At 27.8% G+C, this 9,125-nt stretch overlaps 6 protein-coding genes across 6 annotated transcripts in view; 3 read left to right on the top strand and 3 right to left on the bottom strand.

Annotated features, from left to right (window-relative positions):
• Positions 1 to 744, top strand: part of NAEGRDRAFT_68823 (uncharacterized protein) — a gene marked incomplete at both ends in the record, with an annotated part of 2,278 nt that extends 1,534 nt beyond the window's left edge. Inside the window, one exon of the mRNA XM_002675870.1 lies at positions 42 to 744. Within this exon, the coding sequence (XP_002675916.1) occupies positions 42 to 744 (703 nt within the window). The remainder of the gene's footprint in view (positions 1 to 41) is intronic.
• Positions 745 to 1,240: 496 nt separating this feature from the next.
• Positions 1,241 to 3,491, top strand: NAEGRDRAFT_503 (uncharacterized protein; the record flags this gene model as incomplete). Its single annotated transcript, XM_002675869.1, has 2 exons — positions 1,241 to 1,691; positions 1,735 to 3,491. Coding segments are annotated over 2 exons (2,208 nt in total), but the record flags the coding sequence as incomplete, so codon positions are not given.
• Positions 3,492 to 3,598: 107 nt separating this feature from the next.
• Positions 3,599 to 3,928, bottom strand: NAEGRDRAFT_5254 (uncharacterized protein; the record flags this gene model as incomplete). Its single annotated transcript, XM_002675794.1, has 1 exon — positions 3,599 to 3,928. A coding segment is annotated over one exon (330 nt), but the record flags the coding sequence as incomplete, so codon positions are not given.
• Positions 3,929 to 4,779: 851 nt separating this feature from the next.
• Positions 4,780 to 6,002, top strand: NAEGRDRAFT_34539 (uncharacterized protein; the record flags this gene model as incomplete). The annotated part of the gene is made up of 2 exons (XM_002675868.1): positions 4,780 to 5,435; positions 5,483 to 6,002. 2 exons carry the CDS (start codon positions 4,780 to 4,782, stop codon positions 6,000 to 6,002), a joined length of 1,176 nt encoding a protein of 391 aa, XP_002675914.1.
• Positions 6,003 to 6,090: 88 nt separating this feature from the next.
• NAEGRDRAFT_68820 (short chain dehydrogenase) lies at positions 6,091 to 7,103 on the bottom strand (the record flags this gene model as incomplete). The annotated part of the gene is made up of 3 exons (XM_002675793.1): positions 6,091 to 6,603; positions 6,710 to 6,918; positions 7,040 to 7,103. 3 exons carry the CDS (start codon positions 7,101 to 7,103, stop codon positions 6,091 to 6,093), a joined length of 786 nt encoding a protein of 261 aa, XP_002675839.1.
• A 144-nt stretch (positions 7,104 to 7,247) lies between these two features.
• On the bottom strand, positions 7,248 to 8,495 carry NAEGRDRAFT_68819 (uncharacterized protein; the record flags this gene model as incomplete). The annotated part of the gene is made up of 1 exon (XM_002675792.1): positions 7,248 to 8,495. One exon carries the CDS (start codon positions 8,493 to 8,495, stop codon positions 7,248 to 7,250), a length of 1,248 nt encoding a protein of 415 aa, XP_002675838.1.
• Between the last annotated feature and the right edge of the window lie 630 nt (positions 8,496 to 9,125).

Raw genomic sequence — 9,125 nt, 5'->3', positions numbered from 1 at the left:
GTTATTCAAGATGATGAAGTATTTGATATTGTTGTAAAAAGTGGGATTGATATAAGAGTTGAAGGGATATTAGAGGAGAAACTGATGGCATCCCCAGAGTGGATTACAAAAGTATTAGAAAATGGAACTGATATATTTTTATTTGATGAAACAATTTATAAGAATCCTGATTATTTCAAAGTGGCAATGAAATTAAATCCAGGAATTATAACATTGGATGAATCATATTCAAATAATAAGGAAATGGCAATGCATTTGATTGATTGTTGTAAAAATATAAGAAATTATTACGAAAGTGCTGATTTGAGCAGTATTACATTTTCATATTTCAGTAATGAATTATTGAATGATTCAGAATTTGTTGAAAAGGCAATATTTGAAACTAGTGCATTTACAGATATTCAAAATTTACCTATCCAATTTCAAACTAATTTGAAAATTGTGAAATCAACACTTTGTAAACAACCTAATATGTATATTCATCTTAGAGATGAAATTAAATCAATGAAGGAAATTGGGGAATTTGCAATTCGTTGTAATCCTCAAAATTACAATCATCTCCCTCAACATTTAAAAGATTGTAGACAAATATTTCTATTTGCATTATCGAGAGGATTGAAACAAGTGAGAGGAAAATTAAATCATCAACCCAATGAAATAACAGATCCCTTTGAATGGAAAGTAATTTCAACTCAACAAGGTAGAAATGATATGATGATTCATACTATTAAAATTGAGCATTAAGTATGTGCACTATACTTATTATTGTGCAATAAAGAGTATTGTTGTTATGACTCGGGTCACTTTACTTTTGAGGGAGTCTCTTTTTTAAGAAGTGTTCCATCAATGCACAGACATTGGACACGCTTAAATCATTTGCAACTATGAAGAGGGTTTCTATAAATCTACCATATTGCAATCTAGGCTACATTTATTTGCAACCTCATTGTTTGTTATATTAGAAGGGAAGAAGGCTTGTTGAATGAATCATCTATGGTAGTACTACTGCCTTGTTGATGAAAAATCAACAGTAAAATTACAAAATCGCTGATAACACCCAACAACAAAGCGCATCGTCATAAAGCACAACAAACATATCGATAAAAAAATGAGTGCAATCAAACAGTTGGGTGACACACTCTCTTCCGGAGCCTCACAATTAGGTTCTTCGATTAGCAAGACTATGAGCTCTGTCGGTTCGCTGATGAAGCAAAATAAGAATACCAATCTTCCGGATAAGAAGGGTGAAATTCAAGAATTAAAACAATTGTTATCCGATCCAACAATCGATAACGACCAAACCAAGAAGAGAGAAGTATTACAACGTGTGATTGGATTTACTACTATGGGTTTGGATACAAGTAAATTGTTTGATAGAATGATCATGGGTGTTAACACAAAGGATATTGTTCAAAAGAAAATGATTTATCAATATATTACTCACTATGCTAGACAAAACGTTGATTTGGCAATTTTAGTTATTAACACTTTAGCAAGAGATTGTAGAGATGAAAGTCCTATTGTTCGTGGATTGGCTCTTCGTTCATTGAGCAGTTTGAGAATTTCTAAACTCACTGAACACTTGGTTCCTCTTATCAAGGAAGGATTAAACGATCCAAGTCCGTATGTTAGACGTTCTGCTGTTGTTAGCGTTTCTAAATTATACAAACTTGCTTCAAATATTGTTAAAGGTAGGTTGTTTTAATATTATTAAGGAGTCTAAAAATATTTCAGCTGAAAAGTTTGATGATAGATTATATGATATGATTCAGGATAAGGATTGTCAAGTTATTGTTAACGCTATTCGTTCCTTAAATGAAATTGAAGAAAGTGGAGTTAATGTTACTAAAAAGATGGTTTATCACCTTCTTAACAAGTTAGCTGAATATACCGAATGGCAATTAACTGAAGTTGTTACATTATTATTAAAATATAAGCCAGAAACTAATGATGAAATTTTCGATATCATGAATTTATTGGATGATAAATTGGAAATTTCAAATGCTTCAGTTGTAATGTCCATCACTAACTTATTCTTACATTACACACAAAATATGCCAAAGAATCACACCAGAGTTTTTGGAAGATTGAGAGACCCAGTTTTGTTACTTTTTGCTACTTCAAGTCCTGAACTTGCCTATACAATTTTGCAACATTTAAAGTTTATGATTTCTAGATGTCCACAAGTTTTCCAACCATTCTTTAAAGATTTTTATATTAAGTATAACGATCCAACTTACTTGAAGGAATTAAAGTTAGAAGTATTGACTCTTTTGGCTAATGAAAAGAATGTCCAAGAAATAATGAGTGAATTAAGTTACTATGTTTCTTTGGGAGATATTTCTGTTTCAACATCTAGAAAGGCCATTAAATCATTGGGTGAAATTGCTGTTAGAGTTTCATTTGCTACAGAAGATTCTTTGACTCACTTGATTGACTTTTTAGATTCTGGAGTTCTTCATATTATTAGTGAAACTATGATTGTTTTGAAAGATATTTTGAGAAAGTACAATGATCTTGAATTTTGTAAAGTATACCTTCCATCAATTACCAAACATTGGTCCACCCTTCAAGATCCAGAAGCCATTTCTTCATTTGTTTGGATTTTGGGAGAATATGGTAGAGCTGATATTATTCAAGCTGCTCCATACATTTTAGAAAACTTTATTGATTCATTTTTGACTTATCACTATAGTGTTAGAAATCAAATTTTAACTAGTTCAATGAAATTGTTCTTCCTTAGAGCACCTGAAATGTCAGCCATGTTGGGAAGACTTTTTGAAGTTGCTGTAAATGATACTTCGCACGCTGATGTTCACGATCGTGCATTGTTCTATTATAGATTAATCTCTGCTAACGTTGATTTGGCTAAGAGTGTAGTTTTGACAAAGAAGGATGTTGTCACAAAGTTCTCAGAAGAAGAGTCAGTAGAATTCCGTGATCGTTTATTCTCTGAATTCAATACTCTTTCAATCATTTATGGCAAACCAAGCGAAAGATTTATTGTAAAGGATGTTGAAGTTCTTGGGCAAGCTATTGATGATGGAAGTGATGATGAAGAAGAAGTTGAAGAACAAGCTGAGGAAGAAGAGGCTGAAGAGGAAGAAGAAGAGGAAAGCAAGCAAGCTTATGAAGAAAGACTTTTGGAAGATATGGATTATGATGAAACTAATAATGTTGCCATTGTTGTTCCACAAGCTTTAACACCTCAAGAATATCAACAAAAATGGAAATCTGAATCATTTGTAGCTTCCACACATTCATGTAGATTTAGCCTTAACGATAGACCAAGTCATGCTGAAATTGAAGAAAAGTTGAGAGAAAACAGTGTACTGACTATGGCCAGTAATATCAGAAACGAACCTCATATGTTTTATTTCTACACACAAACAGCCGAGACTCATTATATTTTAATTGAAGCCAAGATTTTCCAACAAGGAGAAACAATTTGTACACTTAGATCGAGTGATCCATCAAAATTACATCAATTTGCTGTTGATATTGAGTTTATTCTGTCTGAAATTGCAGTTGAATAAATATATACAGTTTTTTACATCTTTTGAACTCGTTTATGTTCATTTACAGCAGTATCCACATTAAATGATTCTCCACAACCACAAGTACCAATTGCATTTGGATTATTAAAAACAAATTTAGCATGTACTTCATTCTCTTCATAATCCATAACAGTACCAATAACATTCATTACTGCACTTGGTTGAACAATTAATCGTACACCCTTATCTTCTACAATTTCTGCAAGTTTGGGTATTTCTGTATCTTGGAAAATGTAATCAAAAGTCCATGAAAGTCCATTACATCCTCTCTTTTTTAATCCAATTAAAATTCCGAATGCTCCAGGTCTCTTTGATAACAAGTATTGTAATCTTTCAGCTGCTCTATCTGTTACAGTTAATACTTGTTTTTTTGCTACTGCTCTTCTCTTTTTTGGTGCTGCTTTTGTTGTAGTGGTGTTGTTGTTGGTGGATGAATTATTACTTGGTGATGATGTAGAAGCAGCAATATTTGTATTAAATTTACAATTTGAAAAACTTCGGACTTGTGATAAATAATTATTATTTAATAATACTATTAAACTCTTAGAGGTATTCAAATTCCGATAAGTTTGATACAATGGTGTTTTCAAAGAACATGTTTTAAACAGATTAACTGCAGAAATTAATGTTTGATGTTTGGTCATTTTTTTGGATAATAAATTTGATTGTATTTTTGCTGGGATTCTTGAAGCACAAAAGTTAGTCACTTTTGACTTAACAAAAACGGACTCCAACGAAAATAGACCTTACTCAATTGACTGAATGGGAGAAAGTTGAGGAAAAATGGGTTTTTTTAAAGATGATAGAATCTTCAAGTATTAAGAAGATAATTTTAATTTCCTTATTCTAGATTTGAGTATTTTTGAAGAAATTCATACTTGTATGTTGCAGTTAATTCATTGAAAAAGAATAACAGAGAACAATTGGATTTCACTGATGGTATTGCTATCTATTTCGAAAATCCCAGAAAACAAAGACTTCCCAGGGAGCTGAAAAGAAAGCTCGAACCTACCTTAGTGATTTATTACTTGCCAGTGACGATTGCTCACATCTTTGGTCTTGCATATCACAACCTTTCAAAAAAAAGGCTTTACGTCCCTTGCTTGCCGATCTGTTCATTACTTTTTGATCATCAGGAGCCTTCATCACATTCATCATTCAACTATTTCATCATCACATTACCAATATTATTATTATTATTAATTTAATATATATTTAAAATATGAAATCAATAACATCCTATTCTAATTTACCAATAGACTTGGAAAAAACCAATTATACAACCAATATTCCTTCCATTAGTAATAATAATGAACAAAATAATAGTAGTAATATAAATGAAAAATTACCCATTGATACAGTACTTGTATTCGGAGGTGGTAATTTTGGTATGGCACTTTCCTATCACTTGGCCCATCACTTGAATGATCGTATTACAATTTATGCAAGAGATGAAAATGTAGTCAATTCAATTAATAATCAACATTTAAATCCAAAATATTTATCACAATTTCAATTACCTGAAAATATGAAAGCAACAAATTCAATTGATTTGGAAACTATTAATAATCATTCAGTTTTATTATTTTCAATTCCAACTCAATTTATGAGAGGTGTTTTATTGAAATTTAAAGATTTAATTTTACAAAGTTGTAAAGAAATGAAACATTTATTTATATTTGCTAATAAGGGCATTGAAAGTGAAACTTTACAATTACCATATCAAATTATTGAAGATGTTATGGGAAAGGAATTTGCTGATGAATGTGTCTTTTTAAGTGGTCCTTCTTTTGCTGTTGAAATTTGTCAAAGACAAGTGACTTGTGTAACTGTTGCTTCTTCAAATATTAAGAGTGCTTTATGGGCACAACGTGTTTTGTATGTTTTACTTCTTTAAATTAGTGTTGTTTATATTTGATAAACAGTCACAGTTCACATTTTAGAGTTTATACTTCAGATGATCCAGTTGGAGTTGAAGTTTGTGGAGCTCTTAAGAACGTTATAGCTATTGCTTCTGGTGTATGTTCAGGTTTAGGATTTCAAATGAATACAAGAGCAGCTCTTTTAACAAGAGGTTTAAATGAAATTACAAAAATTGGACATGTTTTAGGAGCAAATCCTTTAACAATGAGTGGATTGGCTGGAATTGGTGATTTATTCTTAACTTGTACATCGGAAAAATCAAGAAATTTCACAGTTGGATTTAGATTAGGAAAAGGAGAGAAAATTAATGATATTTTAGCAAATTTAGGAAGTGTTGCAGAAGGTGTTCCAACAACTAAGGCTGCATTTGAACTTGTTACAAAACTTGGAATTAATTGTCCAATTATTTCAGCTGTTTATGGAATTATTTATCAAGATAAGGAAATTAAACAAGCAGTTAAAAATTTATTAGAAGAAGAAGCAAGTGTTGAATTTTCATTGTATCAAAATAAATTATATTAAATTTATTGCAATGTTTAATGAATAATGGATAAATTTACCAAAAGAATATTAAGAATATAAATTTAGCAATAAAGTATTTAAGATAATTTTAAAGAGATGACATTCTAATTGAACCATCCATTCTAACAACTTCACCATTCATTAAAGAATTTTCAATTAAGAATTGAACAAGTGAAGCATATTCATTTGGTTCACCTAATCTTTTTGGATATGGAACTTGTTTAGCTAAAGATTCTCTAACTTTTTCACCCAAACTCATTAACATTGGTGTGAGGAATAAACCAGGAGCAATAGTTACACATCTAATATTATACATACTCAATTCTCTTGCTAATGGTAAAGTCATTGAAACAATTGCACCTTTACTTGCAGAATAACTTGCTTGTCCAATTTGACCTTCATAAGCAGCAATAGAAGCTGTATTAATTATAATACCACGTTCTTGATCTTTACCACATAATGGTGCATTTTGTTTCATCATTTGTTGAACTGCCAATCTTAATACATTAAATGTACCTGTCACATTAACATTCATTACCTTATTAAATGATTTTAATGAATGAACAATTCCACTCTTTGGATTATATACTCTACATGGATCCTATTATTATATTTATGATTATTATTATATTCATGATTAAATATTATTGTAAAATGTAAACATGTTAAATATTAATAAATTAAATATGAATAATAATAAAACATACACCAATACCAGCAGCATTAATAACACCATATAAAGTATTTCCAAAAGTTTTAACAAGTTGATCAATACCATCTTGAACTTGATTTTCATCACAAACATCAACATGAACATATTTAACCTTATTTAAATATTCTGTTTCTAATAATTTTCCTTTAGCATCTCCAAGATCAAATATAACTACATTAGCACCTAATGAAACTAAATGTCTAACTATTTAAATATATTATTATTATTATAAATATTATTATTATTATTACAAAATAGTTGTGACAATTTAATTGTTATATTGTTATATTTAATTATATTTTAATATTAAAATATAATAACATACCAGTTGCTTCACCTAATCCGGATGCACCACCGGTAACAATAAATGTCTTGTTAGAAATTTTCATATTTTTTAATAAATTGATTGATGAAAAGTTTGCGCTTGACCTTTTGATCAATTAAGAATTGATTGAATATTTCATCATCATCATTACCATTGTGTTATTGAACAACATGTTAAAAGAATGCTGATAATTTCAAAAAGAGATATTTTATTGTAATAAACCCCAATGTTTAAGTTTTAAAACTAATTCTTGTGATTGATTTGATAATTCATTTCTAATAAATAGAGGTGTTTCATCATTAAATGTCTTGGATGGTTTCTTTAAATTATCAATATATTGACAACAATCTCTAAATTGTTTACCTAATTGTTGTTGTTGTGATGATCCACCACTATTACCACTATTACCACTATTAGAAGACTTTTTCTTATTTTGTTTCTTATTAGAATTATTACCAGAACTGTTACTACTAGATCCATTCGAATTATTAAAATGATCAACTAATAATTGTGCACACTTGCTATCTAATTTAAAGAATAAATTTAAAGCTCTCAAATATTTTGCAATTTTGTGATAATCTCTATCAGTTTTAAATGAACGTATAATACCATCTAAATGTGTAATTACAAATGATTTAATATCACTTGCTTTAACTAGATTATTATTAGATGTATTATTACTATTAGATGTATTATTACTATTACTATTAATATTACTATTAATATTATTATTAAAATCAAATTCAATCATTGATTCTAAAATTCTAAAAGCTAATTTTGATTGTTCAACACGTTCTAAACTTTCCAATTCATATGAACATTCCTTATTAACAAAATTACATAAATTAATAAATAAATTATGAACAAAATTTGGTAATTTTTTCAATAATAATTCTCTCAATTCCAAATCAACAAATATAGCATGATAAAAATCAATACATGTTAATGCAATTTCAGTTTCAAAATCACCATCATCTTCTTGTGTACTATTTTCCATCATTGTAATTTCATCTTGTTTAAAATTTCCTTTAATAATTGGGAATATCTTATTAACATATATAGTCATTTCCTTTTCAAGTAATTCAATATCATATTTTTTCATTGATTTAATTAAACTTGATAATAAACAAATTGAATCAACACCAACTGTTAATAAACTCTTTTCTGTAAAGAATATTGCTATTTGTGTAATTTCTTGATATGTTAATTTAAATAATTCACTACCTATATTTGGTAATGAAATTGTTAATAAATTAAATGCTCTAGATACTTCTTTTTTAGTAAATTTAATTTGTCTAACATCTTCTTCATCATCTTCATCATCTTCATATTGTTGTTGTCTCTTTCTTGAACCTAAAGTTAAACCATTTAATACATTTTTAGCATTATCTTTAACTTTTGTAATAAATTGTAAAGTTATTGTAACAACATGTTCAATTACATTTTTAAATAACATTTCAGTTTCATTACATAATATTCTGTCATTAAATTTAAATATTCTGAATGTAATTCAAACCATAAATATCTATCTGTAATTAATTCTATAACTGGATTATTTAAAATAAAATATTTAAAATTATCAAATTTTTCAATTTCATTTTTAATTTCAATATTAATTAAATCTTTTTTCATATCATTTAAATTATTTAAATTATTATTATTACTATTATTTTCATTACTATTATTATTATTTTCATTATTTAAATTATTATTAATAAAAATTAAATGATTTGTATTTTTAAAATAATCAAATAAATTTAAATTAAAATAATTTAAATATTGTTTTGTAAAATTCATAAAACATCTAATTAATTTAGAAGCATATAATTGTACCTTTCTTCTAAAAACTTTCTTTCCAGAATTATTTGCAATTGATAAACCATTTTTAATTAAATTTAAAAATTCAAATAAAATTAAAATTCTCTTTTCAATCATGAAAATTTCAAAATTATTAAATTGTAATAATTTTCTACATGATTTTAATAAATGTAAAACAAGTGTTCTACCAATTTTAGTTTTTTGATCTGCAACTAATTTTTTAATTAATTCTTGTAAAAATAAAAAAACTTTTTCAAATAATTCAAAA

Source organism: Naegleria gruberi, assembly GCF_000004985.1.
Source record: "Naegleria gruberi genomic scaffold NAEGRscaffold_31, whole genome shotgun sequence".
NCBI lineage: Eukaryota > Heterolobosea > Eutetramitea > Acrasida > Naegleriidae > Naegleria > Naegleria gruberi.
Note: the sequence above shows the minus strand (reverse complement) of the source record. Positions and strands in the feature narration are given on the sequence as shown.